This window comes from Heptranchias perlo, unplaced genomic scaffold (genome assembly GCF_035084215.1).
Source record: "Heptranchias perlo isolate sHepPer1 unplaced genomic scaffold, sHepPer1.hap1 HAP1_SCAFFOLD_1236, whole genome shotgun sequence".
Taxonomy (NCBI): Eukaryota; Metazoa; Chordata; class Chondrichthyes; order Hexanchiformes; family Hexanchidae; genus Heptranchias; species Heptranchias perlo.
In genome coordinates, this window is record NW_027138468.1 from 5,374 (window position 1) to 32,622 (window position 27,249).

At 52.2% G+C, this 27,249-nt stretch overlaps 1 protein-coding gene across 1 annotated transcript; it reads right to left on the reverse strand.

Moving 5' to 3' along the window:
• Positions 1-356: 356 nt before the first annotated feature.
• LOC137308222 (inactive pancreatic lipase-related protein 1-like) lies at positions 357-27,249 on the reverse strand. The gene is made up of 13 exons (XM_067977068.1): positions 27,244-27,249; positions 27,100-27,148; positions 26,201-26,355; positions 23,453-23,578; positions 19,309-19,443; positions 18,291-18,399; positions 17,835-17,954; positions 14,835-14,954; positions 5,085-5,203; positions 3,395-3,524; positions 2,212-2,323; positions 956-1,123; positions 357-542 (listed from the first exon to the last, which is right to left on the reverse strand). Exons 1-13 carry the CDS (start codon positions 27,247-27,249, stop codon positions 473-475), a joined length of 1,419 nt encoding a protein of 472 aa, XP_067833169.1. The 3' UTR covers positions 357-472.

Consider the following 27,249-nt stretch of genomic DNA (forward strand, 5'->3'; position numbering starts at 1 on the left):
TCCAACTCATCATCCATCTATGTTGTCCATGTTGTGATGTTTGTCTCAGTTCAGTGTAATCTGTACGTTTTCTGCCATTTGCATTTCTATCGAAAAATGGAATGAGTCAATGAACAAGCAGATTCTTTATTTGTTTGTTACAGCAGCCCTGATCCAAGCTGGTGAAGATGACTGAAGATTGAGTCAGCCTCCGTTAAGTGGAATTCTCCCTGTGTCTGCACTGGGTCACCTCGGAGTAGCCAATTCCTGGATATTAGTGGTCCCCAAGCACAGACCGGGGTAAACCACCCCCCTTGCGGAAGTGATGCTCCTTATTACCCCCCCACCCCCCTCCCCCAGATTACCAATTTTCCACATCTGTCCCCAGAAGCATTCTGGTTGGAACTCTGGGAATTTGAGTGCAGATTTTGATCCTCTGACCAATAGCTCTTCAGTCGAGTCCCAGTAGATCAATGTGGCTCAGATCAGTTTCCTAGTTGGCGCAGGGAGTGAGAGTTTGCAGGGTCTTCTCTCTAACGGTCTGGTCCCCACAAAACTGGAAGCTGTGAGAGGGAGAAAACAGAGCAGGGATTGGAGCGTTCTTGTGACTGCGTCTTGTGACTGAGAATGTCTAGGCTAGGATTCAGGAAGTAAGTTCACATGAGGAATTCCCCAAAGCCCGTTTGATCCCAGCCTTCCAGAACACCAACCCCAGTACAGACAGCAGGACCATCTGAAGCACAGCACCACTGACAGTGCAGCATTCTCTCTCTCTCTCTCTCCTGGTGGCCCAGATTATGTGCTAAAGTCAGGGTTCAGCCTCTGAATCAGAGGTTACCAAACTGAGCCGTGCTCCACTTCCTCCGAGACTGAAACTATCCTTTCCCCCCCCCACTCCCCTCAAATCATTCCCATCACAACCTCCCTTCACAGACAATCCAAAGACAGAAAGCAGCTCTTGATCTTCTTCACTGACCTGGTGTGGTCGTTCCCTCGCTCCAGGGTGATGGTCGCAGCTCCGAGCCGAGGGTGAAATACATTTACCACATTGTTGTCCCACAGAAACTTCACACTGGTGACTTCCCCCAAGTCTAACTCTGCGTCAATAAAAGCAGAGTATGTCCTTCCCGGGCGGAGTTTAGCTCTAGATAAAGAAAAAGGAAAGTTAGCACAAGGGTACAGCAGGCAATTAGGAAAGCAAATGGCACGTTGGCCTTTATTGCAAGGGGGTTGGAGTACAAGAGTAAGGGAGTTTTACTACAATTGTACAGGGCTTTGGTGAGACCTCACCTGGAGTACTGTGTACAGTTTTGGTCTCCTTATCTAAGGAAGGATATACTTGCCTTAGAGACGGTGCAATGAAGGTTCACTAGATTAATTCCTGGGATGAGAGGGTTGTCCTATGAGGAGAGGTTGAGTAGAATGGGCCTATACTCTCTGGAGTTTAGAAGAATGAGAGGTGATCTCATTGAAACATATAAGATTCTGAGGGGGCTTGACAGGGTAGATGCTGAGAGGTTGTTTCCCCTGGCTGGAGAGTCTGGAACTAGGGGGCATAGACTCAGGACAAGGGGTCAGACATTTAAGACTGAGATGAGGAGGAATTTCTTCACTCAGAGGGTTGTGAATCTTTGGAATTCTCTACCCCAGAGGGCTGTGGATGCTCAGTCGGTGAGTATATTCAAGACTGAGATCGATAGATTTTTGGACTCGAGGGGAATCAAGGGATATGGGGAATCGGGCGGGAAAGTGGAGTTGAGGTCAAAGATCAGCCATGATCTGATTGAATGGCGGAGCAGGCTCGAGGGGCCGAGTGGCCTACTCCTGCTCCTATTTCTTATGTTCTTATGAAAGGATTCCCCTATTTAATTCACCACTTTTATTTTAACCCAGGCCTCCGAGGTGAAAGGTCAGTGTCTGACCCAGTGAACTGCCCAGTTCCTCGGCAAATGGATCGAGCTCCACTCGTGCCCAATGCGGCAACACGGCCCACATCAGCATAAAATATTATAATAAAGGGATCAAACTACATAATAAAAAGGTGAAATATTTCAATTAAGGGGTTGAATATTTTAACAAAAGTTGTAATGTTGTAATAAAGCACTGAATTACTTAATAAAGGGACAGAATATTTTAATAAAGGGACTGAATATTTAGATAATAGAGATGAATATGTTAATAAAGTGATGTTATAATAAAGGTGTTGAACTTGTGAACGCTGCAGTGCCTCACTTTGTGATCTCGTGCTGCCGTGTGTTCCCCTTGGTTCCATATAAGGCGATGTTCAAGACTCCGGACACAGAATGGGAGCCAGCGAGTTTTACGGACACACGATATCGCCAAACTGTGGGGCAAGAAAGGTGAGAAAGGAGTTTGTGAGTTGGTCAAAAAAAGAATTAAAAAGTCTAATGGAATGTTGGCCTTTATCTCAAAGGGGGCTGGAATACACAGGGGTGGAAGTTATATTACAGTTTATATAAAGCTCTGGTCAGACCCCCGTCCGGAGAGACTGTGTTCAGTTCTGGGCACCGCACCTCAGGAAGGATATATTGGCCTTGGAGGGGGTGCAGCACAGATTCACCAGAATGATACCGGGGCTAAAAGGGTTAAATTATGAGGACAGGTTGCAGAGACTGGGCTTGTATTCCCTCGAGTATCGAAGATTAAGGAGTGATCTAATTGAGGTGTTTAAGATGATTAAAGGATTTGATAGGGTAGATGGAGAGAAACTATTTCCTCTGGTGGGGGGAGTCCAGAACAAGGGGGCAGAACCTTAAAATTAGAGTCAGGCCGTTGAGGGGTGATGTCGGGAAGCACTTCTTCACACAAAGGGGAGTGGGAATCTGGAACTCTCTCCCCCAAAAAGCTGTTGAGGCCAGGGGTCAATTGAAAAATTCAAAACTGAGATTGATCGATTTTCGTTGGGTGAGGGGATTAAGGGATAGGGAACCAAGGCAGGTAAATGGAGTTAAGGTACAGATCAGCCATGATCCAATTGAATGGAGGAACAGGCTTGAGGGGCTGAATGGCCTCCTCCTGTTTCTATGTTCATAGCGATAGAGCTGGGGGTGGTTGCCATGTTGGGATAGTTGTGTTGTTGGGATGTTGTGGCAGATTTTAGACATTGATGTGTTGAGTTGGATGTGAGATTTGTTGGGGCTGCTCTGGGATCTGCGCTTTTTGAGATCAGAATCCTTTCAGCAGAAAGTTTAATCCAAGGCCCATTTTACTTCTTTTGACTGTACCCTGCACATTGGCCCAATCACTCTTGTGTCTCTCTGGTCCCTCGTCTTATGATCTGTCCCACAAGACGTCCAGGGAAAAGGGTCAGATTTACTCACTCCATCCACACTGAAAGTCAGGCAGGACTGAGTGTGAAGATCGACAGAGCTTCCCGGGCCAGCTCACCACTCACGTGCAAAGGGGCTGGATTCTCCAGTGTTGAGGTAGAACCTCTGATGCAGAAACCCAGCTGGTACTCGATACGTCCCAATGTTGTATCCCATGGTTGGACACCCATCAGACGGACACGCAAAACATTCCCCCTGGGTCAAAACACAATTCTTCGTTAGTCAGCATTGTCAAATCACCATCACTCCTGTCGGCAAATTTGATGGGGATTTTTCCTTGGGCCTGATGTGCAGAAAACTTCCCCCATTCTTAAACGTCTCTGGCCTAGAAATTCCTTTAGGCCAATTGGTGCACGGAACAATCCCAGCGTCCAATGACGGAGGCCTGAGGAGTGCCACAATTGGGAGGAGCTGCCGGGGACTGTTCCCCCACCCCCACAGGCAGCTCCCCCCGCGGGAAGGGTTCAATTACAGCCGCCTGACTCACGGACAGGGGCCCACAGGCCATTCCCTCAATTTTAACTGAACAGTTTTTCTGTATTAGGTAGAAACACGGGTGTGGTCATTCAGCCTCTCGTGCCTGTTCGGCCGCACAATCAAGTACATCACCGAGTGTCCCAAGTAGAATGGAGGGTAGTGCAGGATAGTGCAGGGTAGTGCAGGATAGTGCAGGGTAGTGCAGGATAGTGCAGGGTAGTGCAGGGTAGTGCAGGATAGTGCAAGGTAGTGCAGGATAGTGCAGGGTAGTGCAGAGTGGATGTGTTCCAAGCACCGAGTGGGATTGGAAACATTTCAAATTGTGCTGAACCGGGTCAAAGTTTTTGGACACAGTTTTGTATTGTGAAGTATTTGAAAGCTCACTGGCACCACCTCGTGGCAGCGAGGAGGCTTGCAGTCTGAAACTTGCTCAATGCTGAATGATGAAGAAACAGACTCTGTATATGTTAAAGTATCAGAAACAGGGAGCTTTACTCTGTATCTAACCCTGTACCTGCCCTGGGAGTGTTTGATGGGACAGTGTAGAGGGAGCTTTACTCTGTATCTAACCCGTGCTGTACCAGCCCTGGGAGTGTTTGATGGGACAGTGTAGAGGGAGCTTTACTCTGTATCTAACCCGTGCTGTGCCTGCCCTGGGAGTGTTTGATGGGATAGTGTAGAGGGAGCTTTACTCTGTATCTAACCCGTGCTGTACCTGCCCTGGGAGTGTTTGATGGGACAGTGTAGAGGGAGCTTTACTCTGTATCTAACCCGTGCTGTACCTGCCCTGGGAGTGTTTGATGGGACAGTGTAGAGGGAGCTTTACTCTGTATCTAACCCGTGCTGTGCCTGCCCTGGGAGTGTTTGATGGGATAGTGTAGAGGGAGCTTTACTCTGTATCTAACCCGTGCTGTACCTGCCCTGGGAGTGTTTGATGGGACAGTGTAGAGGGAGCTTTACTCTGTATCTAACCCGTGCTGTACCTGCCCTGGGAGTGTTTGATGGGACAGTGTAGAGGGAGCTTTACTCTGTATCTAACCCGTGCTGTACCTGCCCCGGGAGTGTTTGATTTTTGTACTGTTACCCCCTCTTGATAGTTTCATGAGCACAAAGAAAGACTGCAACCAAATTTAATGTAAACAGTAATTCTGAATCCCATTGTGTGGGCTCGTGTCTAATGGTGAGGGTCTATCTGTGGTTCCTGGATATTTTATTCGATCAATGGACGCTGCGACGGGTACAGATGTGGCCGGAGTGCATTGCTCATGTTGTACTTACTGCCTTAAACTCTTTGTCACTGCCACAGGGATAGGCCACAAAACCATCCGGTGACTTTAAACTCTCCGAAAAATATTTAACCGCACGGAAATGGTTGCAGAAGAGAAAGTTCTTTGTACCTGTGGGAAGCAAAGTAAAATTTCCATTTCTGTTTCATATTTAATCAGGTGTGACTTTAATCGACCGAGAGGATGGTTTGATCTCGGGTCCTGTTGGCAAGGCGACAGCGAGATAGAAATGAGAAAGAGAATCAGAGGCTTCCTTGCCTCGTGAAGGAGCGGGAGGGAGTATTTCACCCTGCTTAAAGGGGACAGTAAACTTTACAAAGGCTGGACCAGCCTTCGAGAAAGTTCAGTCATCATCACCTGGTAAACTTGGGTTTCATTCCCCGGTTAATGGTGATCGATCGAGGGGTTTAAAACGATGTCGATTTTTCATGTTTTCGCAACTCTCCCCTCAGAGAATAGTGTGAAGTAGTGAGAGGATTCACAGGCTGATTAACAGTCTGACAGGCCGTGACGTGGACACTCCTCCATAACCCCCTTTATACCAGTCGGGGGGTTGGTCCTATCCGGGGGGAGGGTTTTCGGGGCTCCCACAACCCATAAAATGAGGGGGGGCCACCCACACCCATCGGACACGAGAATCCCGCTGGACGTCAACCTGGGATTCAGAGCCGGAGCCGGGACTGTCTGGAGCTCTGGTCTCCGCTCCCCGGGACTGTCTGGAGCTCCGGTCTCCGCTCCCCGGGACTGTCTGGAGCTCCGGTCTCCGCTCCCCGGGACTGTCTGGAGCTCCGGTCTCCGCTCCCCGGGACTGTCTGGAGCTCCGGTCTCCACTCCCCGGGACTGTCTGGAGCTCCGGTCTCTGCTCCCCGGGACTGTCTGGAGCTCCGGTCTCCACTCCCCGGGACAGTCTGGAGCTCCGGTCTCCGCTCCCCGGGACTGTCTGGAGCTCCGGTCTCCGCTCCCCGGGACTGTCTGGAGCTCCGGTCTCCGCTCCCCGGGACTGTCTGGAGCTCCTGTCTCCACTCCCCGGGACAGTCTGGAGCTCCTGTCTCCGCTCCCCGGGACTGTCTGGTCTCCGGTCTCTGCTCCCCGGGACTGTCTGGAGCTCCGGTCTCTGCTCCCCGGGACTGTCTGGAGCTCCTGTCTCCACTCCCCGGGACAGTCTGGAGCTCCTGTCTCCGCTCCCCGGGACTGTCTGGAGCTCCGGTCTCTGCTCCCCGGGACTGTCTGGAGCTCCGGCCTCCACTCCCCGGGACTGTCTGGAGCTCCGGTCTCCACTCCCCGGGAGTGTCTGGAGCTCCGGTCTCCGCTCCCCGGGACTGTCTGGAGCTCCGGTCTCCGCTCCCCGGGACTGTCTGGGGCTCCGGTCTCCACTCCCCGGGACTGTCTGGAGCTCCGGTCTCCACTCCCCGGGAGTGTCTGGAGTGAGGGTTCGAATCCTGCTCCTTCTGACTCAGAGATAAGCCCTAATTTTTCCTTTTACTCGTTTGTACCTGGCTCACTTTGTTCTACTGTCACCGTTTATTTTGTAGCTGAACGAGCCCCAGTGTTGTGGGATTATCTCAACTTTCAAAAGGCTGTTTGATAAAGTTCCACGTGAAAGGCGGCTGGTGAAACTGGGGATTCCGGGAAAACCATGGGAATGGATGAGGAACTATAGAGACACCCACACCGTCCCACTCCCTATAGAATCACCGGACACCATCCCACTCCCTATAGAGACACCCACACCATCCCACTCCCTATAGAATCACCGGACACCATCCCACTCCCTGTAGAAACACCGGACACCGTCCCACTCCCTGTAGAAACACCGGACACCGTCCCACTCCCTATAGAAACACCGGACACCGTCCCACTCCCTATAGAAACACCGGACACCATCCCACTCCCTATAGAAACACCGGACACCATCCCACTCCCTATAGAAACACCGGACACCGTCCCACTCCCTATAGAAACACCGGACACCATCCCACTCCCTATAGAAACACCGGACACCATCCCACTCCCTATAGAGACACCCACACCATCCCACTCCCTATAGAAACACCGGACACCATCCCACTCCCTATAGAAACACCGGACACCGTCCCACTCCCTATAGAAACACCGGACACCGTCCCACTCCCTATAGAATCACCGGACACCGTCCCACTCCCTATAGAAACACCGGACACCATCCCACTCCCTATAGAAACACCGGACACCATCCCACTCCCTATAGAAACACCGGACACCATCCCACTCCCTATAGAAACACCGGACACCATCCCACTCCCTATAGAAACACCGGACACACCATCCCCACTCCCCTATAGAAAACACCGGACACCATCCCACTCCCACTAGAACCGACCCCCACACCCTCCCACTCCCCTATAGAACACCGGACACATCCACACCCATCCCACTCCCTAGACACCGGACACCCGTCCCACTCCCTATACCGAATACCACCCGGACCACCCATCCCACTCCCTATAGAAACACCGGACACCATCCCACTCCCTATAGAAACACCGGACACCATCCCACTCCCACCTAACACCGACAACCATCCCCCCCCTAGAAACACCCGACACCATCCCACTACCCACTATAGAATCACCGACACCACTCCCACCCACCCGGACACCCCCACCCTATTCACCGGACACCATCCCACTCCCTATAGAAACACCGGACACCGTCCCACTCCCTATAGAAACACCGGACACCATCCCACTCCCTATAGAGACACCGGACACCATCCCACTCCCTATAGAATCACCGGACACCGTCCCACTCCCTATAGAGACACCGGACACCGTCCCACTCCCTATAGAAACACCGGACACCATCCCACTCCCTATAGAAACACCGGACACCATCCCACTCCCTATAGAATCACCGGACACCATCCCACTCCCTATAGAGACACCGGACACCGTCCCACTCCCTATAGAATCACCGGACACCGTCCCACTCCCTATAGAAACACCGGACACCGTCCCACTCCCTATAGAGACACCGGACACCGTCCCACTCCCTATAGAAACACCGGACACCGTCCCACTCCCTATAGAAACACCGGACACCGTCCCACTCCCTATAGAATCACCGGACACCATCCCACTCCCTATAGAATCACCGGACACCGTCCCACTCCCTATAGAAACACCGGACACCATCCCACTCCCTATAGAGACACCGGACACCGTCCCACTCCCTATAGAAACACCGGACACCATCCCACTCCCTATAGAGACACCGGACACCATCCCACTCCCTATAGAAACACCGGACACCGTCCCACTCCCTATAGAAACACCGGACACCGTCCCACTCCCTATAGAAACACCGGACACCGTCCCACTCCCTATAGAAACACCGGACACCGTCCCACTCCCTATAGAAACACCGGACACCGTCCCACTCCCTATAGAAACACCGGACACCGTCCCACTCCCTATAGAAACACCGGACACCGTCCCACTCCCTATAGAAACACCGGACACCGTCCCACTCCCTATAGAAACACCGGACACCGTCCCACTCCCTATAGAAACACCGGACACCGTCCCACTCCCTATAGAGACACCGGACACCGTCCCACTCCCTATAGAAACACCGGACACCATCCCACTCCCTATAGAAACACCGGACACCGTCCCACTCCCTATAGAAACACCGGACACCGTCCCACTCCCTATAGAGACACCGGACACCGTCCCACTCCCTATAGAATCACCGGACACCGTCCCACTCCCTATAGAATCACCGGACACCATCCCACTCCCTATAGAAACACCGGACACCATCCCACTCCCTATAGAAACACCGGACACCGTCCCACTCCCTATAGAAACACCGGACACCGTCCCACTCCCTATAGAGACACCGGACACCGTCCCACTCCCTATAGAATCACCGGACACCGTCCCACTCCCTATAGAAACACCGGACACCATCCCACTCCCTATAGAAACACCGGACACCATCCCACTCCCTATAGAGACACCGGACACCGTCCCACTCCCTATAGAATCACCGGACACCATCCCACTCCCTATAGAGACACCGGACACCATCCCACTCCCTATAGAAACACCGGACACCGTCCCACTCCCTATAGAAACACCGGACACCGTCCCACTCCCTATAGAATCACCGGACACCGTCCCACTCCCTATAGAGACACCGGACACCGTCCCACTCCCTATAGAAACACCGGACACCGTCCCACTCCCTATAGAAACACCGGACACCGTCCCACTCCCTATAGAATCACCGGACACCATCCCACTCCCTATAGAAACACCGGACACCATCCCACTCCCTATAGAGACACCGGACACCGTCCCACTCCCTATAGAAACACCGGACACCGTCCCACTCCCTATAGAGACACCGGACACCATCCCACTCCCTATAGAGACACCGGACACCATCCCACTCCCTATAGAATCACCGGACACCATCCCACTCCCTATAGAGACACCGGACACCGTCCCACTCCCTATAGAAACACCGGACACCGTCCCACTCCCTATAGAATCACCGGACACCGTCCCACTCCCTATAGAGACACCGGACACCATCCCACTCCCTATAGAGACACCGGACACCGTCCCACTCCCTATAGAAACACCGGACACCATCCCACTCCCTATAGAATCACCGGACACCGTCCCACTCCCTATAGAAACACCGGACACCATCCCACTCCCTATAGAGACACCGGACACCGTCCCACTCCCTATAGAGACACCGGACACCGTCCCACTCCCTATAGAAACACCGGACACCGTCCCACTCCCTATAGAGACACCGGACACCATCCCACTCCCTATAGAAACACCGGACACCATCCCACTCCCTATAGAAACACCGGACACCATCCCACTCCCTGTAGAAACACCGGACACCGTCCCACTCCCTATAGAATCACCGGACACCGTCCCACTCCCTATAGAAACACCGGACACCGTCCCACTCCCTATAGAAACACCGGACACCGTCCCACTCCCTATAGAATCACCGGGCACCGTCCCACTCCCTATAGAAACACCGGACACCATCCCACTCCCTATAGAAACACCGGACACCATCCCACTCCCTATAGAGACACCGGACACCGTCCCACTCCCTATTGAAACACCGGACACCATCCCACTCCCTATAGAGACACCGGACACCATCCCACTCCCTATAGAATCACCGGACACCATCCCACTCCCTATAGAAACACCGGACACCATCCCACTCCCTATAGAGACACCGGACACCATCCCACTCCCTATAGAATCACCGGACACCGTCCCACTCCCTATAGAAACACCGGACACCGTCCCACTCCCTATAGAAACACCGGACACCGTCCCACTCCCTATAGAAACACCGGACACCGTCCCACTCCCTGTAGAGACACCGGACACCGTCCCACTCCCTATAGAAACACCGGACACCATCCCACTCCCTATAGAAACACCGGACACCATCCCACTCCCTATAGAAACACCGGACATCATCCCACTCCCTATAGAAACACCGGACACCATCCCACTCCCTATAGAAACACCGGACACCGTCCCACTCCCTGTAGAGACACCGGACACCATCCCACTCCCTATAGAGACACCGGACACCATCCCACTCCCTATAGAAACACCGGACACCATCCCACTCCCTATAGAGACACCGGACACCGTCCCACTCCCTATAGAAACACCGGACACCATCCCACTCCCTATAGAAACACCGGACACCATCCCACTCCCTATAGAAACACCGGACACCATCCCACTCCCTATAGAAACACCGGACACCGTCCCACTCCCTATAGAAACACCGGACACCGTCCCACTCCCTATAGAAACACCGGACACCGTCCCACTCCCTATAGAAACACCGGACACCGTCCCACTCCCTATTGAAACACCGGACACCGTCCCACTCCCTATAGAATCACCGGACACCGTCCCACTCCCTATAGAAACACCGGACACCATCCCACTCCCTATAGAGACACCGGACACCGTCCCACTCCCTATAGAGACACCGGACACCATCCCACTCCCTATAGAGACACCGGACACCGTCCCACTCCCTATAGAAACACCGGACACCATCCCACTCCCTATAGAATCACCGGACACCATCCCACTCCCTATAGAAACACCGGACACCATCCCACTCCCGATAGAATCACCGGACACCATCCCACTCCCTATAGAATCACCGGACACCATCCCACTCCCTATAGAAACACCGGACACCGTCCCACTCCCTATAGAATCACCGGACACCATCCCACTCCCTATAGAATCACCGGACACCGTCCCACTCCCTATAGAAACACCGGACACCATCCCACTCCCTATAGAAACACCGGACACCATCCCACTCCCTATAGAAACACCGGACACCATCCCACTCCCTATAGAGACACCGGACACCGTCCCACTCCCTATAGAAACACCGGACACCATCCCACTCCCTATAGAGACACCGGACACCATCCCACTCCCTATAGAAACACCGGACACCGTCCCACTCCCTATAGAAACACCGGACACCGTCCCACTCCCTATAGAAACACCGGACACCGTCCCACTCCCTATAGAAACACCGGACACCGTCCCACTCCCTATAGAAACACCGGACACCGTCCCACTCCCTATAGAAACACCGGACACCGTCCCACTCCCTATAGAAACACCGGACACCGTCCCACTCCCTATAGAAACACCGGACACCGTCCCACTCCCTATAGAAACACCGGACACCGTCCCACTCCCTATAGAAACACCGGACACCATCCCACTCCCTATAGAGACACCGGACACCGTCCCACTCCCTATAGAAACACCGGACACCATCCCACTCCCTATAGAAACACCGGACACCGTCCCACTCCCTATAGAAACACCGGACACCGTCCCACTCCCTATAGAGACACCGGACACCGTCCCACTCCCTATAGAATCACCGGACACCGTCCCACTCCCTATAGAATCACCGGACACCATCCCACTCCCTATAGAAACACCGGACACCATCCCACTCCCTATAGAAACACCGGACACCGTCCCACTCCCTATAGAAACACCGGACACCGTCCCACTCCCTATAGAGACACCGGACACCGTCCCACTCCCTATAGAATCACCGGACACCATCCCACTCCCTATAGAAACACCGGACACCATCCCACTCCCTATAGAAACACCGGACACCATCCCACTCCCTATAGAGACACCGGACACCGTCCCACTCCCTATAGAATCACCGGACACCATCCCACTCCCTATAGAGACACCGGACACCATCCCACTCCCTATAGAAACACCGGACACCGTCCCACTCCCTATAGAAACACCGGACACCGTCCCACTCCCTATAGAATCACCGGACACCGTCCCACTCCCTATAGAGACACCGGACACCGTCCCACTCCCTATAGAAACACCGGACACCGTCCCACTCCCTATAGAAACACCGGACACCGTCCCACTCCCTATAGAAACACCGGACACCATCCCACTCCCTATAGAATCACCGGACACCATCCCACTCCCTATAGAAACACCGGACACCATCCCACTCCCTATAGAGACACCGGACACCGTCCCACTCCCTATAGAAACACCGGACACCGTCCCACTCCCTATAGAGACACCGGACACCATCCCACTCCCTATAGAGACACCGGACACCATCCCACTCCCTATAGAATCACCGGACACCATCCCACTCCCTATAGAGACACCGGACACCGTCCCACTCCCTATAGAAACACCGGACACCGTCCCACTCCCTATAGAATCACCGGACACCGTCCCACTCCCTATAGAGACACCGGACACCATCCCACTCCCTATAGAGACACCGGACACCGTCCCACTCCCTATAGAAACACCGGACACCATCCCACTCCCTATAGAATCACCGGACACCGTCCCACTCCCTATAGAAACACCGGACACCATCCCACTCCCTATAGAGACACCGGACACCGTCCCACTCCCTATAGAGACACCGGACACCGTCCCACTCCCTATAGAAACACCGGACACCGTCCCACTCCCTATAGAGACACCGGACACCATCCCACTCCCTATAGAAACACCGGACACCATCCCACTCCCTATAGAAACACCGGACACCATCCCACTCCCTGTAGAAACACCGGACACCGTCCCACTCCCTATAGAATCACCGGACACCGTCCCACTCCCTATAGAAACACCGGACACCGTCCCACTCCCTATAGAAACACCGGACACCGTCCCACTCCCTATAGAATCACCGGGCACCGTCCCACTCCCTATAGAAACACCGGACACCATCCCACTCCCTATAGAAACACCGGACACCATCCCACTCCCTATAGAGACACCGGACACCGTCCCACTCCCTATTGAAACACCGGACACCATCCCACTCCCTATAGAGACACCGGACACCATCCCACTCCCTATAGAATCACCGGACACCATCCCACTCCCTATAGAAACACCGGACACCATCCCACTCCCTATAGAGACACCGGACACCATCCCACTCCCTATAGAATCACCGGACACCGTCCCACTCCCTATAGAAACACCGGACACCGTCCCACTCCCTATAGAAACACCGGACACCGTCCCACTCCCTATAGAAACACCGGACACCGTCCCACTCCCTGTAGAGACACCGGACACCGTCCCACTCCCTATAGAAACACCGGACACCATCCCACTCCCTATAGAAACACCGGACACCATCCCACTCCCTATAGAAACACCGGACATCATCCCACTCCCTATAGAAACACCGGACACCATCCCACTCCCTATAGAAACACCGGACACCGTCCCACTCCCTGTAGAGACACCGGACACCATCCCACTCCCTATAGAGACACCGGACACCATCCCACTCCCTATAGAAACACCGGACACCATCCCACTCCCTATAGAGACACCGGACACCGTCCCACTCCCTATAGAAACACCGGACACCATCCCACTCCCTATAGAAACACCGGACACCATCCCACTCCCTATAGAAACACCGGACACCATCCCACTCCCTATAGAAACACCGGACACCGTCCCACTCCCTATAGAAACACCGGACACCGTCCCACTCCCTATAGAAACACCGGACACCGTCCCACTCCCTATAGAAACACCGGACACCGTCCCACTCCCTATTGAAACACCGGACACCGTCCCACTCCCTATAGAATCACCGGACACCGTCCCACTCCCTATAGAAACACCGGACACCATCCCACTCCCTATAGAGACACCGGACACCGTCCCACTCCCTATAGAGACACCGGACACCATCCCACTCCCTATAGAGACACCGGACACCGTCCCACTCCCTATAGAAACACCGGACACCATCCCACTCCCTATAGAATCACCGGACACCATCCCACTCCCTATAGAAACACCGGACACCATCCCACTCCCTATAGAATCACCGGACACCATCCCACTCCCTATAGAATCACCGGACACCATCCCACTCCCTATAGAAACACCGGACACCGTCCCACTCCCTATAGAATCACCGGACACCATCCCACTCCCTATAGAATCACCGGACACCGTCCCACTCCCTATAGAAACACCGGACACCGTCCCACTCCCTGTAGGGACACCCGACACAGGACGGTCTTCCTTTAAACGATACCCTGCGTGCTGTGGGGAGTTTCATTCCCACCAGTGGCACGTGTCTAAGTAACATTCACACCACCCACCTGTCCAGATCCCATCGATGTCCAAAATGGTTGAAAGGATGTTCTTGGAGCAGCCTGGCATATTCTCTCCCCCGTTTGGGTAGTAGTCGACATGTCCACAGGCCTGGTACATCCCAAATCCTGCGACAGGAGGCAGGCAATGAGAGTGGTCCATGGAGAGACACCCCCTCCCTCACACTCCCATAACAGAAAGGCCATGATCCTCTCACCTCTAGCCTCCAACTTCTAGAACCATAGAACCATAGAAAAGATACAGCACAGAAGGGGGCCATTCGGCCCATCGTGTCCGCGCCGGCTCGAAGAACAACCAGATGCCCATTCTAATCCCACCTTCCAGCACCCGGTCCGTAGCCCTGCAGCTTACAGCACTTTAGGTACAGGTCCAGGTACTTTTTAAAAGAGTTGAGGGTCCCTGCCTCTACCACCAATTCGGGCAGCGAATTCCATACACCCACCACCCTCTGGGTAAAAAAGTTTTTCCTCATGTCCCCTCTAATCCTTCCGCCAATCAGCTTAAATCTGTGTCCCCTAGTTCTTGAACTCTCCGCTAGGGGAAACAGGTACTTCCTGTCTACTCTATCTGGGCCCCTCATAATTTTGTACACCTCAATCAAGTCTCCCCTCAGCCTCCTCTGCTCCAAGGAAAACAACCCCAGCCTATCCAATCTCTCCTCGTAGATGCAATTTTCAAGCCCCGGCAACATTCTTGTAAATCTTCTCTGCACTCTCTCCAGAGCAATTACGTCCTCTCTCTCTCTCTCGCTCTCTCTCTCTCTCTCTCCCAATCTTTCTCATCTCTCTCTCTTGCTCTCTCTCTTTCTCTTGCACTTTCCCTGTCTCTCTCTCTCTCTTTTGCTCTTTCTCTCTCTGTCTCACTCACTCTCTCTCACCCTTTCTCTCCCTCTCGCCTTCTCTCACAATCTTTCTTGTCCCATTATTCTATGGACAGGACTTTCCTCTCTTGTTCCTGCTGATCTCCTATTCCCCAATCCCACAACTCTTCCTCCTTCCTGCAACTTCACTGTGTTCAAGTAAAGACTCATCACATCATAGAATCATGGAATCATAGAAAGATTACAGCAGGGAAGGAGGCCATTCGGCCCATCGAGTCCGTGCTGGCTCTATGCAAGAGCAATCCAGTTAGTCCCACTCCCCCCGCCCTTTCCCCGTAGCCCTGCAAATTTTTTCCTTTCAAGTACTTATCCAGTTCCCTTTTGAAGGCCATGATTGAATCTGCCTCCACCACCCCCTCGGGCAGTGCATTCCAGAAAAAATGATTTTCCTCATGTCACCTTTGGTTCTTTCGCCAATCACCTTAAATCTATGTCCTCTGGTTCTTGACCCTTCCGCCAATGGGAACAGTTTCTCTCTATCTACTCTGTCTAGATCCTTCATGATTTTGATTCATCTCTTAATTTACAGGCCCAGTGGCCCTATACTGCCCCTGTTACAATCTCAGTGTCCCTATACTGCCCCTGTTACAATCTCAGTGTCCCTATACTGCCCCTGTTACAAGCTCAGTGGCCCTATACTGCCCCTGTTACAATCTCAGTGGCCCTATACTGCCCCTGTTACAATCTCAGTGTCCCTATACTGCCCCTGTTACAAACTCAGTGGCCCTATACTGCCCCTGTTACAAACTCAGTGGCCCTATACTGCCCCTGTTACAAACTCAGTGGCCCTATACTGCCCCTGTTACAAGCTCAGTGGCCCTATACTGCCCCTGTTACAATCTCAGTGGCCCTATACTGCCCCTGTTACAAGCTCAGTGGCCCTATACTGCCCCTGTTACAAACTCAGTGGCCCTATACTGCCCCTGTTACAAGCTCAGTGGCCCTATACTGCCCCTGTTACAAGCTCAGTGGCCCTATACTGCCCCTGTTACAAACTCAGTGGCCCAATACTGCCCCTGTTACAAGCTCAGTGGCCCTATACTGCCCCTGTTACAAGCTCAGTGGCCCTATACTGCCCCTGTTACAATCTCAGTGGCCCTATACTGCCCCTGTTACAAGCTCAGTGGCCCTATACTGCCCCTGTTACAAACTCAGTGGCCCTATACTGCCCCTGTTACAAGCTCAGTGGCCCTATACTGCCCCTGTTACAAGCTCAGTGGCCCTATACTGCCCCTGTTACAAACTCAGTGGCCCTATACTGCCCCTGTTACAAGCTCAGTGGCCCTATACTGCCCCTGTTACAATCTCAGTGGCCCTATACTGCCCCTATTACAAGCTCAGTGGCCCTATGCTGCCCCTGTTACAATCTCAGTGGCCCTATACTGCCCCTGTTACAATCTCAGTGGCTCTATACTGCCCCTGTTACAATCTCAGTGGCCCCATACTGCCCCTGTTACAATCTCAGTGGCCCTATACTGCCCCTGTTACAATCTCAGTGGCCCTATATTGCCCCTGTTACAAGCTCAGTGGCCCTATAATGGCCCTGTTACAGGCCCAGTGGCCCTTTATTGCTCCTGTTACAAGCTCAGTGGCCCTATACTGCCCCTGTTGTAATCCCAGTGGTCCTATACTGCCCCTGTTACAAGCTGAGTGGCCTTATATTGCCTGTTATAAGTGCAGTGGCCTTACACTGTTCCTGTTACAAGCCCAGTGGCCTTATACTGCCCCTGTTACAAGCCCAGTGGCCCTATACTGCTCCTGTTACAAGCCCAATGGCCCTGTACTGCTTCTGTTACAAGCCCAGTGGCCCTATACTGCATCTGTTACAAGCTCAGTAGCCCTATAGTGCCCCTATTACAATCCCAGTGGCCCTATACTGCCCCTGTTACAAGCTCAGTGGCCAGAAACACTGCTCCTGTTACAAGCCCAGCAGCCTTAAACTGTCCCTGTTACAAGCCCAGTGGCCCTATACTGCCCCTGTTACAGTACCAATGACCCAATATTGCCTCAGTGGCCCTATCTTGCCTCTGGTGTAAGTCCAATAACCTTATACTGTCGCCCCTGCCTAGGTATCTCATTTGTTGAATATTTCAGCGATAGCACTTACCAATACTTAGGATGTGAGACGAGCCATCCGTATGAATCACATCAACGAATGATGCGTCAGTGGGATCCAGTCGGACTTCAGTTGGAGTGTTCTGGAAGTACGGCTCGACGGGATCAAGCCCTGTGGAACAATTCTGGCATCAGTCAGTTATCCGTGAATTGCTTTTCGAGATCTTCACTAGAATATTCATAGACATCACAGAAAGGGGGTTTAATCCCAGATTGCTAACTGAGCCCCTTCCCATTTATTCCCATTGCGTAGAATCCCAATGATTGAATAGTATCCCAATAGATCGAACCTACCCCATTAATTCCCATTGAATAGTATTTGAATGGGCCAAACCCCTTCTCTTTGACTCCCATTATATGGGATTCCATTGGGCCAAACGCCTTCTCTTTGACTCCCATTCAAACACCAGGTTGACCTAATACTGGGTGTGTGGATAGAATGACTCACCAGTAATGCGAGCAATGCCTGGCCTTCGTCTGCCTGCTTCGCCTGCAGTGTGTGCACCCAGACCATGTCCCACCAGGTACACATCAGGCAAGGTATAATTGTAGTTGCTCTGGGACAGAAAAAGAGAAGCAGGTAGGTAAATCGACAGATATCTGAAGTTAATTTCGTAGTTCAAAGGGAAGAGCTATCCAAATCTCTGTGTGAATCCCCTCTCAATTCAATCTAACGTGACTTTAGAACACCCTGGGAGCAGGATTCAAATCCAGCCCAGATAGAGGGGTGAAGATCGCCTGTCTCTAATGGGACCATATGGCTCATTGCATTTGGCCAATGCCCCATCATCTCCTCATCCAACCACTTACAATCGAGTTCCAGGGTACATGACTTATCTGGTGGTCTAATCAAAAACCATGTGGGTCTTTTGACCCAATCAATAAGGATTGTTACATATAATAAGAGCATTGCCCTGTTTGGTGAGGTTATTACCCCTCATCTATAGGGTGATTACCCCTATTCTATAAGGTGATTACTTCTGCTCAATAGGATTCTCACACGTATTATGTAAGGTGATCATTCGTGCTCCATCAGATTATTCCCCTCCTGTTCTATAGGGTGATTACTCCTGTTCTATCAGATTATTCCCCTCCTGTTCTATGGGGTGATTACTCCTGTTCTATGGGGTGATTACTCCTGTTCTATGGGGTGATTACTCCTGTTCTATAGGGTGATTACTCCTGTTCTATCAGATTATTCCCCTCCTGTTCGATAGGGTGATTACTCCTGTTCGATAGGGTGATTACTCCTGTTCTATGGGGTGATTACTCCTGTTCTATAGGGTGATTACTCCTGTTCTATCAGATTATTCCCCTCCTGTTCGATAGGGTGATTACTCCTGTTCGATAGGGTGATTACTCCTGTTCTATGGGGTGATTACTCCTGTTCTATAGGGTGATTACTCCTGTTCTATTAGATTATTCCCCCCTGTTCTATAGGGTGATTGGTAGTGATTATTACTTACATCCAGAACATCAAGGAAATATGCGATTTCTGCCCCCACTACACGGATGTTCTGAGCAGCCTGGCTGAACGGACATTGAGACCCTCCCCTCCAGTCAACGCAAATACAGTTCACATTGTCCACTCGCAGAATCGCCTCAAAGGGAAGAAAACAGAGTGAGACTTTACCCAGAGTGAGTCTTGACCCAGAGAGTCTTTACCCAGAGTGAGACTTTACCCAGAGTGAGACTTTACCCAGAGAGTCTTTACCCAGAGTGAGACTTTATCCAGAGTGAGACTTTACCCAGAGTGAGTCTTTACCCAGAGTGAGACTTTACCCAGAGTGAGACTTTATCCAGAGTGAGACTTTATCCAGAGTGAGTCTTTACCCAGAGTGAGACTTTATCCAGAGTGAGACTTTACCCAGAGTGAGTCTTTACCCAGAGTGAGACTTTACCCAGAGTGAGTCTTTACCCAGAGTGAGACTTTACCCAGAGTGAGTCTTTACCCAGAGTGAGACTTTATCCAGAGTGAGACTTTACCCAGAGTGAGACTTTATCCAGAGAGTCTTTACCCAGAGTGAGACTTTATCCAGAGTGAGACTTTACCCAGAGTGAGACTTTATCCAGAGTGAGACTTTACCCAGAGAGTCTTTACCCAGAGTGAGACTTTATCCAGAGTGAGACTTTACCCAGAGAGTCTTTACCCAGAGTGAGACTTTATCCAGAGTGAGACTTTACCCAGAGTGAGTCTTTACCCAGAGTGAGACTTTACCCAGAGTGAGTCTTTACCCAGAGTGAGACTTTACCCAGAGTGAGACTTTATCCAGAGTGAGACTTTACCCAGAGTGAGACTTTACCCAGAGTGAGTCTTTACCCAGAGTGAGTCTTTACCCAGAGTGAGACTTTACCCAGAGTGAGACTTTATCCAGAGTGAGACTTTACCCAGAGAGTCTTTACCCAGAGTGAGACTTTATCCAGAGTGAGTCTTTACCCAGAGTGAGACTTTACCCAGAGTGAGACTTTATCCAGAGTGAGACTTTACCCAGAGAGTCTTTACCCAGAGTGAGACTTTATCCAGAGTGAGACTTTACCCAGAGTGAGTCTTTACCCAGAGTGAGACTTTACCCAGAGTGAGTCTTTACCCAGAGTGAGACTTTACCCAGAGTGAGTCTTTACCCAGAGAGTCTTTACCCAGAGTGAGTCTTTACCCAGAGTGAGACTTTACCCAGAGTGAGACTTTACCCAGAGTGAGTCTTTACCCAGAGAGTCTTTACCCAGAGTGAGTCTTTACCCAGAGTGAGACTTTACCCAGAGTGAGTCTTTACCCAGAGTGAGACTTTACCCAGAGTGAGTCTTTACCCAGAGAGTCTTTACCCAGAGTGAGACTTTACCCAGAGTGAGACTTTACCCAGAGTGAGTCTTTACCCAGAGTGAGTCTTTACCCAGAGTGAGACTTTATCCAGAGTGAGACTTTATCCAGAGTGAGACTTTACCCAGAGTGAGACTTTATCCAGAGTGAGTCTTTACCCAGAGTGAGTCTTTACCCAGAGTGAGTCTTTACCCAGAGTGAGACTTTATCCAGAGTGAGACTTTATCCAGAGTGAGACTTTACCCAGAGTGAGACTTTACCCAGAGTGAGTCTTTACCCATGGTTCCCAGTAATTTGGTGACCTCACCATTTCCCAGCACCCACCGTGGGGATCACAAAACTACACAGAATGTACAGCACAGAAACAGGCCATTCGTCCCAACTGGTCTATGCCAGCACTTATACTCCACAGGAGCCTCTTCCCACTCTAATTACCTCTTCCCACCCTCCCTCCCCCCGCCCCCGATATCCCTCTATTCCCTTCTCCCTCGTGTATACATCAAGCCTCCCCTTAAATGCGTGTGCTTTCTGCTTTAATCTTTTCTTGTGGCAGCGAGTTCCGCATTCTCACCACTCCCTGTACAGAAATTCCTCCTCCTGAATTCTGCTCGTGGCAATCTTATATCTGCCCACTGATTTGGCCTCACAGCGACCCTGCCTCAAATCCTGGGGACGGGATCATTAACATATAACAAGGGTGGTCATCAGGCCCCAGTTTGACCACGGGCCTGAGCGGGGAGACGAAGTCTGCCTTTCCCGCCAGGTCAAGCAAGCGGGAAGAGGAATCAGAGTCAGAGGTTACCCAAAGAGGCCGAGCCTTCCTACCTTCTCCTGACTCTCTTAGTGGGGCCAGAAGGAGCAGGAATTCTCCTCTGGGCTCTACAAAGATAGTTCAGGCCTCCCCAATCCCGGGCTTCCCACCTCAACCAATTGTGAGGTGCTCCTGGTAACCCTCCCCTGGGTGAGGGGGGGACCGTTCCTTCAGTCCCTGGGGGTGGCCTCCTCTCACCTGACTGTCCGCTCCCAGCTCCCACTTCCCGTCAGTTCCAGGCGGACGCCATCCGGGGGGCATGCAGGTGCGTTCCAGTCTCCCGGGTCTCACTCCACTGGGGTCAGGAAGGTTGGCTACCCTCCGTGACCCCCTGCTCACCCACCCGATTCCCACCCCAAGTTAAAATTGGGGTTTGAATGAATCACTTCACGGTGGGAGAGGGCCTTCACACAACGGCTGCAAGGAGAGGAACGTGACAGTGACCGGCTGACAGAGCGGCCACAGCCCAGACCCTGCACAGATACACAGCCCACCCCCTGCACAGATACACAGCCCAGACCCTGCACAGATACACAGCCCACCCCCTGCACAGATACACAGCCCGTACCCTGCACAGATACACAGCCCAGACCCTGCACAGATACACAGTCCGTACCCTGCACAGATACACAGCCCGTACCCTGCACAGATACACAGCCCACCCCCTGCACAGATACACAGTCCATACCCTGCACAGATACACAGTCCGTACCCTGCACAGATACACAGTCCATACCCTGCACAGATACACAGTCCATACCCTGCACAGATACACAGCCCAGACCCTGCACAGATACACAGCCCGTACCCTGCACAGATACACAGCCCAGACCCTGCACAGATACACAGCCCAGACCCTGCACAGATACACAGTCCGTACCCTGCACAGATACACAGTCCATACCCTGCACAGATACACAGCCCAGACCCTGCACAGATACACAGTCCATACCCTGCACAGATACACAGTCCATACCCTGCACAGATACACAGCCCACCCGCTGCACAGATACACAGTCCGTACCCTGCACAGATACACAGCCCAGACCCTGCACAGATACACAGTCCATACCCTGCACAGATACACAGCCCACCCGCTGCACAGATACACAGTCCGTACCCTGCACAGATACACAGCCCAGACCCTGCACAGATACACAGTCCATACCCTGCACAGATACACAGTCCATACCCTGCACAGATACACAGTCCATACCCTGCACAGATACACAGCCCACCCCCTGCACAGATACACAGTCCGTACCCTGCACAGATACACAGCCCAGACCCTGCACAGATACACAGTCCGTACCCTGCACAGATACACAGCCCAGACCCTGCACAGATACACAGTCCATACCCTGCACAGATACACAGTCCATACCCTGCACAGATACACAGCCCGTACCCTGCACAGATACACAGCCCGTACCCTGCACAGGTACACAGTCCATACCCTGCACAGATACACAGCCCAGACCCTGCACAGATACACAGCCCAGACCCTGCACAGATACACAGCCCAGACCCTGCACAGATACACAGCCCAGACCCTGCACAGATACACAGTCCATACCCTGCACAGATACACAGCCCACCCGCTGCTCAGATACACAGTCCGTACCCTGCACAGATACACAGTCCGTACCCTGCACAGATACACAGCCCAGACCCTGCACAGATACACAGTCCATACCCTGCACAGATACACAGTCCATACCCTGCACAGATACACAGTCCATACCCTGCACAGATACACAGTCCATACCCTGCACAGATACACAGTCCACCCCCTGCACAGATACACAGTCCATACCCTGCACAGATACACAGTCCATACCCTGCACAGATACACAGTCCATACCCTGCACAGATACACAGTCCATACCTTGCACAGATACACAGTCCATACCCTGCACAGATACACAGTCCATACCCTGCACAGATACACAGCCCGTACCCTGCACAGATACACAGTCCATACCTTGCACAGATCCATAACCCAGCTGGCATCTCCATTTTCCAAATATCCGTGGATCACAAAGACAGCCTTCTGATCGAAGGTGAAGTTGGAGACAGCGACAGTTGCAGGACTTGTCCCGCTAATTTCCTAAATAAATAACAGAGACAAAAGCACAGGAAGGAAAGAAACAGGTTCAGAAACAGAGCAAACTATTCCCTTCATTTGAATAATGTACAGTCAAGGACGCATCACTTGTCACATGATCTTTCGGTTCTTGGGCTGATAAATCTGTGTAAGTTCCAGGAACCATTGGACTCGACCCTCGGGGCTGGAATACACAGGGGTGGAAGTTATATTACAGTTTATATAAAGCTCTGGTCAGACCCCCGTCCGGAGAGACTGTGTTCAGTTCTGGGCACCGCACCTCAGGAAGGATATATTGGCCTTGGAGAGGGCGCAGCGCAGATTCACCAGAATTATACCGGGGCTAAAAGGGTTAAATTATGAGGACAGGTTGCAGAGACTGGGCTTGTATTCCCTCGAGTATCGAAGATTAATGGGTGATCTAATCGAGGTGTTTAAGATGATTAAAGGATTTGATAGGGTAGATGGAGAGAAACTATTTCCTCTGTTTGGGAGAGTCCAGAACAAGGGGGCAGAACCTTAAAATTAGAGCCAGGCCGTTCAGGGGTGATGTCGGGAAGCACTTCTTCACACAAAGGGGAGTGGGAATCTGGAACTCTCTACCCCAGAAAGCTGTTGAGGCTGGGGGTCAATTGAAAATTTCAAAACTGAGATTGATCGATTTTTGTTGGGTGAGGGGATTAAGGGAAATGGAACCAAGGCGGGTAAATGGAGTTAAGATACAGATCAGCCGTGATCTAATTGAATGGTGGAACAGGCTCGATGGGCTGAATGGCCTCCTCCTGTTCCTATGTTTCTCATTTAAATGGCAGTGGAAGAAACCCAGACCAAGTGTCAGCTGTGGCTCAGCGGGTCACCCTTTCACCCCTGAGTCAGAAGGTCGTGGGTTCAATCCCACTCCAGAGACCTGAACACAAAATCCAGGCCGACACTCCCAGTGCAGTACTGAGGGAGCGCCGCACTGTCGGAGGGTCAGTACTGAGGGAGTGCTGCACTGTCGGAGGGTCAGTACTGAGGGAGTGCTGCACTGTCGGAGGGTCAGTACTGAGGGAGTGCTGCACTGTCGGAGGGTCAGTACTGAGGGAGCGCTGCACTGTCGGAGGGTCAGTACTGAGGGAGCGCTGCACTGTCGGAGGGTCAGTACTGAGGGAGCGCTGCACTGTCGGAGGGTCAGTACTGAGGGAGCGCTGCACTGTCGGAGGGTCAGTACTGAGGGAGTGCTGCACTGTCGGAGGGTCAGTACTGAGGGAGCGCTGCACTGTCGGAGGGTCAGTACTGAGGGAGCGCTGCACTGTCGGAGGGTCAGTACTGAGGGAGCGCTGCACTGTCGGAGGGTCAGTACTGAGGGAGCGCTGCACTGTCGGAGGGTCAGTACTGAGGGAGCGCTGCACTGTCGGAGGGTCAGTACTGAGGGAGCGCTGCACTGTCGGAGGGTCAGTACTGAGGGAGCGCTGCACTGTCGGAGGGTCAGTACTGAGGGAGCGCTGCACTGTCGGAGGGTCAGTACTGAGGGAGCGCTGCACTGTCGGAGGGTCAGTACTGAGGGAGTGCCGAACTGTTGGAGGGGCTTTCAGATGAGACGTTAAAGTGAGGCTCCACTCGGGTGGTCTTAAAAGATCCCATGGCACTATTTTGAAGGAGTTCTCCCCGGTGTCCTGGCCAATATTTATCCCTCAACCAACATAACTAAAAAACAGATTATCTGGTCATTATCACATTGCTGTTTGTGGGATCTTGCTGTGTGCAAATTGGCTGTCGCATTTCCTACATTACAACAGTGACTACACTTCAAAAGTACTTCATTGGCTGTAAAACGACAGTGCAGCACTCCCTCAGTACTGACCCTCCGACAGTGCAGGGCTCCCTCAGTACTGACCCTCCGACAGTGCAGCGCTCCCTCAGTACTGACCCTCCGACAGTGCAGCACTCCCTCAGTACTGACCCTCCGACAGTGCAGCGTTCCCTCAGTATTGACCCTCCAACAGCGCGGCGCTCCCTCAGTACTGACCCTCCGACAGTGCAGCGCTCCCTCAGTACTGACCCTCCGACAGTGCAGCGCTCCCTCAGTACTGACCCTCCAACAGTGCAGCACTCCCTCAGTATTGACCCTCCGACAGTGCAGCGCTCCCTCAGTACTGACCCTCCGACAGTGCAGCGCTCCCTCAGTACTGACCCTCCGACAGTGCAGCGCTCCCTCAGTACTGACCCTCCAACAGTGCAGCACTCCCTCAGTACTGACCGTCCGACAGTGCAGCACTCCCTCAGTACTGACCCTCCGACAGCGCGGCGCTCCCTCAGTACTGACCCTCCGACAGTGCAGCACTCCCTCAGTACTGACCCTCCAACAGCATGGCGCTCCCTCAGTCCTGACCCTCCAACAGTGCAGCACTTCCTCAGTACTGACCCTCCGACAGTGCGGCGCTCCCTCAGTACTGACCCTCCGACAGTGCGGCGCTCCCTCAGTACCGACCCTCCGACAGTGCAGCGGTCCCCCTGTACTGCACCAAAATGTAGTGTTTCGCATTATGTCACTTTACATACACTCCATACACTAGTTTCTGCTCGTTGTTTCTCTGCCTCTGGTGATCGTCTTTGCCAGGTGGGCCTGGGTGAAGTTGTCCTTACCTGATAATTGTCTGGGTTGAGCCTCGTGTACAGTAGGAAGCGCGTATTGATCTGCTCAGGGCTCCAGGGGGTCCTGGTAACGGGCCTCTCCTTTGTCCCCGTCCATGGATATCCATCTGGGAAACAGCCAAGTCTATCGTAGCAAACGGTCTCAGCTTCACAGAAATGTGATGTCGACAGGAGAGGAGAGAAAGCAGAATCAATGAGAAATCCAACACGATATACACAGTGCGTCCTGTACTCGTAATATTCTGTCTAATAAAACTACTGCAGTTTGAATCACATGGTGCAATATGAGGGGAGCATATCACATGGTATAACATCGCTACAGTACGTGTCACATGGTATAATATTGCTACGGTACGTGTCACATGGTATAATATCGCTACGGTACGTGTCACATGGTATAATATCGCTACGGTACGTGTCACATGGTATAATATCGCTACAGTACGTGTCACATGGTATAACATCGCTACAGTACGTGTCACATGGTATAATATCGCTACGGTACGTGTCACATGGTATAATATCGCTACGGTACGTGTCACATGGTATAACATCGCTACAGTACGTGTCACATGGTATAATATCGCTACGGTACGTGTCACATGGTATAACATCGCTACAGTACGTGTCACATGGTATAACATCGCTACAGTACGTGTCACATGGTATAATATCGCTACGGTACGTGTCACATGGTATAATATCGCTACGGTACGTGTCACATGGTATAATATCGCTACGGTACGTGTCACATGGTATAACATCGCTACAGTACGTGTCACATGGTATAATATCGCTACAGTACGTGTCACATGGTATAACATCGCTACAGTACGTGTCACATGGTACGATATCGCCAATCCTTTAAGAAACGTTTCCTGGTTCCTTACCATTGACTCGGGTGAGAAAGAACACGACAGAAATCCACAGCCTCAGCATCTGCAAGAGAAATGGAACAGTGATATCAACACAGCACAAGCAGGCGTGGGAACTTTAACCTTTGAGAGAGGCACCTCCTCATATGGCAAACTTACCGTCAT

What these genes read in the sequence shown, in the direction of transcription:
- LOC137308222 (XM_067977068.1), bottom strand. An exon ending in ATTTCCTTGATGTTCTGGAT is followed by an intron (nt 18,400 to 19,308) that starts GTAAGTAATAAT and finishes TTTCTGTCCCAG; the next exon opens with AGCAACTACAATTATACCTT. An exon ending in GTCTCACATCCTAAGTATTG is followed by an intron (nt 14,955 to 17,834) that starts GTAAGTGCTATC and finishes CTCCTGTCGCAG; the next exon opens with GATTTGGGATGTACCAGGCC.